At 61.1% G+C, this 8,321-nt stretch overlaps 1 protein-coding gene across 1 annotated transcript; it reads right to left on the bottom strand.

The window, feature by feature from the left end:
- TFF1 (trefoil factor 1) lies at positions 1-3,041 on the bottom strand. The gene is made up of 4 exons (XM_032865516.1): positions 2,919-3,041; positions 2,663-2,825; positions 474-626; positions 1-39 (listed from the first exon to the last, which is right to left on the bottom strand). Exons 1-4 carry the CDS (start codon positions 3,039-3,041, stop codon positions 23-25), a joined length of 456 nt encoding a protein of 151 aa, XP_032721407.1. The 3' UTR covers positions 1-22.
- Positions 3,042-8,321: the final 5,280 nt, after the last annotated feature.

Raw genomic sequence — 8,321 nt, 5'->3', positions numbered from 1 at the left:
GCGCCGCTGCCCCAAAGCGCGTCTAGAAGAAGCACTCCTCTGAAGGTGAGGAGTGAGGAGGAGACACGAGGCAATGAAACCCCACAGTTCATTCACTTGCAAATAAGTCAACTGGACTTGGCAACACCAATGGGAAAATCCCTTGGAAGACACACCTCGCCTTCCTGTCTCCGTTCCTCCCTCCACTGCCCCGCAAGCAGGGGAAAGAGCTACCAGGATTCTCCACGGGCTTGCAGCGAGCGATGTGAAGAAACACAGGGACAGACAGGGCTCCTTGTCAAGCGGTCTCCCAGCCTGGTCTCTGTGTCCCCATCCCGACATCAGCCCGATGCAGGCTGGACCACCTCCCCACGCACACCCCCAGCCCCCAGGGTGAGTGCAAACAGCGGGACGTGCAGACCAGGGCCTTGTGCCCCCATGAGGTCCCCCCCCACCCTACACCTTCAGACCCCACGGAGCCGCCCTGGCCATACCGTCAGGAGAGTTGTCCACAGCCACGGGTTGGAAGCACCAGGGGACGCCGCTAACAGTGTTGTCGAAGCAGCAGCCTCTGGCTTTGCACTGGTCGGGCGTGATTCCTGGGGCGCCACAGTTCGTCCTGTGGTGCGGGGCCACCACACACGTATCTGGAGGTGCAGGGGGCAAGAGGGAACATAAGTCATTGGCCGATGTCCCTCTCTCTTCTCCAGCGCAACCAGCAGCCACCTGGCACCACGGACGGGGACTTGGGGCTCAGGGTACGAGAGCGACATCCCAGCCTCATCTTCTGATGCGAAACCCCTTCAGCTCAGGGCCGGGGCAAGGCGCCTGGGATTTGCAAGCCTCACCCCCCCCACCGTGTTTACCCACACATTCGTTCACGTCAACAATCCTTTAGTTTTATCAGTTAATAAATATCTATTGAACACCATCTGCGTGTGCTAGACACGGAAATCAGCAGAGCAAAAGTAGGCAGTGAAGGTTGCTCAAGGACCGAGCTCATGGTGGCCCCAGGCCGGGGGATGGACCCAGAAATTAAAAACAGAGACGTCGTTAAGGCGCTAATAGTCTGATGGAGGAGGAGAGCAGGTGAATGCGCAGAATTGCCCCGGGGGGCCCCCCAGGGAGCTGAAGGCAGGCACAGGAGGGACAAGGACAAGGCAGAACACAGCAAGGAGGGCTTCCTGCGGGAGGAGGTTGACCGGGAGGGGATGAAGCAATGGCCGTACCGGCGCAGGGAGCAGAGCAGCGGTTCCCAGGCAGTCGACAGAACCAGGTGCATGTCAGGAGGTGTAGTCTGTTTGCAGGAAAGACACAGAGCTGGGGGGGAGGGTGGCTTCAGCCAATCAGCAGCTTTAACACGGGGGGAGGGGAGGAGGGAGACCATGGGAGGCAGGACGGTGGGGGGGACACTCTGGGAGGCAGGGCTCCCGTGTGGTCTACGCAGGAGAACTGAAGGGCTGAACCCTGTTAACCCACAGGCTGGGTGGCCTCTGCAGGACGTCCGTGTCCCCGTGTCTGCCCCCCGCCCCAGAAGGCAGGTGGCGTCGCCCATCCCCAGGGCGGTTGTGAAGTCAGGAGGAGCTGTGTGCGCGCACGGGTGTTCCGGGCGTGCGAGTGCTCGTGCACGCTCAGACACGGCTCTGTGTCCCGCAGCCGGGGTGGGGCGGGGGCTCGCCAGCGCCGGGCCCCTGCCAGCTCACGCTCCTGATCAGGAATTCCAGGTTTCCAAGCTCTGTGCTCCCCTTTCCCCGCACGGGACGGACCTCGCCCGGTGCGGTCTCTGCCGGGGCTGTGCGTGCGAGCGGGCTTCTGGAGCCCTTCGTGACAGGATCCCTGAGCCACCGAGAAGGGGTGCGCCAGGCGGTGGGGGGAGAGGGAGCCACAGCCGGGCCTGGGGGCGGCCGCGTGGCCACACTCCCAGAATCTTCCACTGCACAGCCACGTCCACTTCCGACCCGAAGCCCACATGTCCCTTCAGCCTCAGCCTGTCCCTGCCTTGGGGACCTTCTGAGAGGCCATCAGGTGCCTTCGTCGTCCCCCTCCCCACTGGGTCATCGGAAGGCACCCTGAGATGCCCAGAAACCACGGTTTTAGCTCCCTCTCCTCAAACCTCTGTGGAAATCCTGGTTTGGAAAACCTGGGAAATTATACAACAGCATTTGACGAAAATAAGTAATGTGGAGCAGAGGGAAGCCTGCAAGGTGCTCTCTGAAAACATCGTCCCACCCCGAGCCCCCTGAGTCCGGCGCCTCGGTCCAGGGGCTGAGACAGCGGCTCAAGAGGGCAGCATGCTCCGACCTTGTGGTGCCCCTGGAACCCACCTGCTGGGACCGCGGAGCCTGCAGGTGTCCTCAGGTGACGCCCGTCCACAGAATGGGCCCTTGGGCACCTGGGTGGCTTGGATCAGAGTCCAGCTCGGACATCTGGGGAGCTGCTCTCCCACCACACCTCCAAGACCACCCCTTAAGAGCTGGTACTCAGGGCGCTGGGTGCCAGACACGGCCAGCGGCGACCAGGACACCCACATGCTCACAGTGGCACTCGGAGCTTGCATAGCCGTGGCCGTGCGGTGCTCTCCGCCGGCCTTCACCCTCCCAAATCCTCCCAGCACCCAGCACCGCGTTCGTCTCAAACACACGGACTATGGCTCGGGCACCCTCGCGGGAGGGGGGCCGCTTACCGAGCTCGCCCTGGGCCAGGGAGCTGAGGGTCAGCACGCAGACCAGCACGAGAACACAGACCACCCTGGGCTCCATGGTAGCCGTGACCCTGCTCTCTGCTCCGGGGAGACCACGCGTCAGGGATGGGACCCTGGGGAAGGCCCTGCATTTTATGCGCAGGCTCTGTTTGCCCAGTGCTGGCTAACATTTGCCTAAGGAGGGCCCCCCAGTCCTCCATTCCAGGTAATCTCCACTGATTAAACGAGTTGCTGATACGGGCAAGAGCTGTGGGATGTAATCATCCTGAAGGAAGGACTTGAGGTTCACAAGGTCTCTCCTGTCCCTCAGGCCTGGCCCGACGGCTAACCGCAGCGGGGACCCTCCTGCAGGTGTCAACATTACGCTCCCAGAAGGGTGACTCATGGGAGAGCTGGCCCCAAAAGGCACAGTTGTGTCAACAGTGGCTCACGGGGTCGCCCTCCACGGCAGCCGGACTCGGAGAGGCAAGGAGAAGGGCTCTCCCTCCCGCTGGCACTGACATTGACAACTCAAGCATGGGGGTGCTGGGGGGCCTCCGTCCCTTAAGCACCTGACTCTTGATTCCGGCTCGGGTCGTGATCAGGGTCATGGGATCGAGCCCCGCTCGGGCTCTCTGCACTCAGTGAGGAGTCTGCTTGGGGTTCTCTCTCCCTCTGCTCCTCTGCATCCCTTCCCCTAAAAGGAAGAAAAAAAAAAGACTTGAGACCATCCAACATCTTACTTAGAGTATTTCAACTTGCTTACTTAAATTAATTTCTCTGTTTTTCTCTCTCATTCTACAGCAGGGTCCTTTCAAAAACGACGCCATGCATGTAGGTAAGGCCAGCCTTCTGACCCGACCGAGCTGAGGCTCTCCTCCCTCCAGGGACCCCTCTCCCTGTCTCAGTCCCCCCAGTAAAGCCCCCTCAACTGGCAACCACCGGCCAGCCCCCCTGACCCCACCGGGTCCAGTTCTCTTCCCAGAGCCCTTGGTGTCCCCAGTGCACAGGGCGGCCAGCTGCCACATTGTGCGGAGCATGCCTGTCCCCCAGGAGGGCGGCAGGCCGGTGAGGGCAAGGCGCCCCATCTGCTCTGTGCCCTCCGGAGGCCCTGCACCAACAATCATTCTTACTCAACAGACATTTGTGGAGGAATGAATGAATCAATGAATGAATGAATGAATTAGCGGCAGGAGAAATATCTTCTCCTCAGTGAGTGATGAGGTTCTGAGCCGAATCCACCTTGGAGAGGAGCTTTTCTAAGTGACTTGGTCACCCAGTCCTGGCAGCCCCGGTGGGAGTCAGAACTGGGGGTGCCGCCTTCTTGCTCCCCACCCTGAGCCCTGACCACCACCCCCACCGGGGCTGCCCAGCAGGGTGTCCAGGAGAGGGTCAATGTGCAGGACCCAGTGTTTGGGGGGGCAGGACGCAGAGTCCTCTGTGGGGCGGAGTCCATTTGCCAGAGATGGTGTTGGGGGGCAGGACCTGCAGTGATGCTCTCGATCGTGGGAAACCACCTCTGAGTTCTCTAGGCAAACAGGAGCTCCCAGACACGGAAATGCAAATTGCACAACGATTTGGAAGAAAAGTGTGTGACTGTTGATGGAGTTGATGTTACACAAACTCACAATCCAGCAATTCCACTGGTTCTAGGTCTGGTGTGTCCCCCAGATAAATCCCCACACTTAGGCAGGAGGAAAGAGAGACAAGGATGATCATCGCAACATTGCCTGTAATACCTTTGGAAAAAAAAAAAAGAAGGAAAAAAAGAAGAAATGGAGAGGATGAAGAAAAAGAAAGAGAAAGAAAATAAGGGAAAGAAAGAAGGGAAGAAAGAAGGAAGGAAGGAAGTGTGGGTGGGTATGGATGTTCATAAGTGTGCAAGGAGAAGGGAAAGGGAGAAAGGGTGTAAGGCACTTGTGCGCATCGCGACCCTGCAGAAGATGGAAATGAATGAATGAATGAATGAATGAATGCCTGTTGGCAGCGAAGCCAACCAGGAAGCCTGGGAAGGGCGCTCCCAGCCCACTGTCCCATGTGCGGCAGGTTTCCGGAGCTCAGAGCTGGGAGCGCAAGGTGAGAGCTCTGCCCCATGAGCTCACATTGCCGGGGATGCAGGGGGAGGCCGCCGACCTGCGTGTCATGGACGCGTCTGGGAATCAGGGACAGCGACGTGGGATCAGGGAGGGCACCAAGGGCCACCAATGTGGGTGTCACGTTCTACTTCACGGGAGGAAATCAGAAGGAAGTGTGGTGGGAAGGTCGACATCTCTTAGGGAGGGAGACTCGGGTCCATGGGTGTCTGTCCTGTGGCTCTCTGTGTTTGCAGTGACCTCCTGCTCCACGGGGACAGCTGGGTGGGGGACATGCATGGCTCTGTCCCCCGCGCTAGAGGCCGGGGTGCTGTGACTGGTGGGGTGTGGCCACTGTGACCCTCCAGTGTAAGTCCAAGACCCCTGATGGGAGTAACCCAGGGTCGCAGGATGACCTTATATACCTTTGGTGGGTTTTATTTTAAGCAGTCTTCACGCCCAGCATGAAGCCCAACGTCGGGCTTTAGCTCACGACCCTGAGATCAAGACCTGGGCTGAGACCAAGAGTCTGGTGCTTAACCCACAGAGCCGGCCTGGATGGTTTGTTTAAATGACAGTCTAGTGAAGCAGGAAACGTGCTGGGTCGAGTGCCAGCCTGCTAACGAGTCGCGTCACATGGTGACAATGCTGGAAGATGAAGGGACTGACCCCAAGATGGGCCCCAATCTAACATGACAATGCTCACTGCGCAGGACCCACAGCCAGGGCAGGACCCCTTGTGGGGGGCCCCTTCTCCCCAGTGTCATGCCCCGGCTCTGGCTCAGCCTGATGGGTCTCCCGCCCCAGCACCACACCTCCTAGCACAGGGGGCAGTGTATGGGGCAGGCCAGTTTCCACCACCCTCCTTTGCCACCCTCCTGAGCCCTGGAAGCGGAGCCACATGGCCCTGTCTGCCGCCTCCCGTCCTCTGGCTTCTGGCCACTGTGAGCGGTGCTAGGGAGGAGGTGAGCTCGGGGTTCTATCTCCTGGGTCCCTCCCTGCGGGGTCACCTCACAGAGCCGCAACCCTGTGTCCAGCCCTCTGCACACGGCAGTCTTGTCCATGCCCCCGTGCGGACCCCTCTCCGCGTTGCTGCAGGCTGAGGGGTGCACCGCCCCCACAGAGAGGCCAACAGGCTCTCCGTTTCACCCTCCTGCAGTCACCCAGATGGAGAGGGACAGGCCTGCTTCCCACTGGGCCACCGAGGGACACAGAAGTTCTTACCACGGTGACTTCATCACGTCACACACCATGGACACAAGCCCCTGAGGTGGGCCACCAAGCGTGTCTGCTGGTCAGGAATCCAGCACCAGTGGCCACGGGGGTGGGGGGACAATGTCATAGTGTCTCAGCTGAACGGGGAGGTGATGGGGAGTGATGTCATGTGATCATGATTTGGGGCCAGCTCCGCATGGCATGGTAAGAGAGGACAGGGTACGGGGGAGAGTGAGATAGAGGCAGACCCCCTGAGAACGGGTGGGTAGAAAGGCCACCTCGGCCCAGCTCCCAGAGCCTCAGGGCAGGGCAGGACAGCTGTGCTGGATGGGGAGGATGGGCCGGACAGGGAGGACAGGGTGGATGGGGAGGATGGGGAGGATAGGGTGGCCAGGGAGGACGGGGGGGACGGGGTGGCCAGGGAGGACGCGGTGGACAGGGAGGATGGGGCAGCTAGGGAGGACAGAGAGGACCGGGAGGACGGGAGGAAGTGGAGGACGGGGAGAGCCAGGTGGATGGGGCAGATGGGGAGGACGGGACGGACGGGGCCGCCGAGGAGGATGGAAAGGACACAGCAGACAGGGAGGACGAGAAGGACGTGGAGGACGGGGTGGACGGGGCGGATGGGGTGGATGTGGAGAACCGGGCCGACGGGGAGGACGGATGGACAGGGCAGCCAAGGTGGCCAGGGCAGATGGAGTGGACGGGAAAGATGGGGCAAACAGTCCTCTCCTGGCCAGGCAGCAGCAGGTGACCATCGGCCACTCCAGGTCCCGGACACCAAGATGCTGGCAGCCGTGAGAAGAGTCAGACCCCAAGACATGCAGCGGGGACGTCGTGGGCGGGAACATGAGGCTGGGCACTCTGACCCCAAACCAGCCCCAGACCTTGTCCAGCAGCAGAGGGACCCCCGGCTCTGGGTGGGAGGGGGCAGCTCTGCCACCCATGAAGCTCCCGCAGACCACTGACTGGGAGTGGCCCACAGAGGCGGACCCGGGGAGCCGCTCTCCTCGGGCCAGCCTGACTGGCCTCCAGGGGCGTCAGGTCTGACCCCTCCTGGCCTGCGGCCTGCTAGGGACGGCCTGCGCCCTGAGGGGCCTGGGGCTGTCGCGAGCGGAGGCAGGCGGTGTGGAGCCCGGGAGAGGGAAGGGCCAGCTCAGAGGACCGATGTCACACGCACCCAGTGGGCGGGTCAGGGGCGCCAGCGCAGGCGTGCGGGAGCCTGGGACCGTCTTGTGGGCAGGACGGGGCCTGCGCTCCTGCAGGGGACACGCCGGAGTGTCCCAGCACGTGGCTGCCTCGCTACTCAGGGCAGTCTGCTCCCTCACAGAACTCATGAGGTCAGAATGCATTCTAGAACATTCCAGGGCTCCACATGCACAGAAGGTGTGGGAAGCCAGGTGCTGCGGCAGGGGACGGGGTCTCAGGCCCGAGGGGGTCTATCCCAGGCGCCCTTCTCAGCCGTACTGGGAGTGCCCGGAGTGTGCCCTGTCACTCGGGACCTTCAGCTCCTATCATGGGCGCCACGGCTCCTCCAGCCTCCACAGGAATAGACGCCGGCTTCCCGCCGAGGAAGGGCCTTACCTCAAGACCCCAAACACCCACAATAAACCTACCCCAAGCCTTCCCCAGAACGATCTGAGCCATTGACGGCTGCTCTGGACCCACCTGCGCCCCCCCGGAAGGCGCTGACGTCCTCAACTCCAGCACCTGTGAGTGGGACCTCATCTGGGAGTGGGATCTCTGCAGGGGCCAGGTTGAGATGAGGTTCTCAGTGCGGACCCTCATCCAGCATGACCGGGGTCCGATAAAAGGGGACATTTGGACACAGACGTGTCCAGGAGCGAGATGGTATAAATACACAGGGAGAACGCCATCTACGAGCCACGGGATGCCTGTGGCTCCAGGAGCCAGGAGAGGGGCCCCGGGCAGATTCGCTCTCAGTAAAACTGACCCAGTGACACCTTGATTTCGGACCTCTCGCCTCCAGACTGGACAGCAGCTACGTCTCGGTTGTAAACTCAACGTGTGGTGCTTGTTTCCTACAACACACCCGGGGGACAAGATACCGGAGAAAGGACAGTATTTAGACGTCCTGATGGTCATCAAAGATTTGTTCCCGACTGATGCTCATCGTGAGGCCCGGTCCCTGCGTGGGCCACCAAAGAGTGAGCCTGTGGGTTTCCCGTGCGAGACAGAGTCTCACCCCGGGTCCCCTGGCACCGCCGCCCCCCAGCCCAGCGCGTGAAGCAGGAATAGATACACTTCGTAGCTCCGTCGTCTCTGTCCTTGCGGGGAGGGACAATACAGCGGAAGTCCCTCACCGAGCCCGAACCAAACCAGCATCACAGTGCACGAGGGAGGTCCGACAGCAG

Source organism: Lontra canadensis, unplaced genomic scaffold (genome assembly GCF_010015895.1).
Source record: "Lontra canadensis isolate GAN:19392208 unplaced genomic scaffold, GSC_riverotter_1.0 scaffold29, whole genome shotgun sequence".
NCBI classification, from domain to species: domain Eukaryota; kingdom Metazoa; phylum Chordata; class Mammalia; order Carnivora; family Mustelidae; genus Lontra; species Lontra canadensis.
This window is presented reverse-complemented; position numbering and strand designations above follow the sequence as displayed.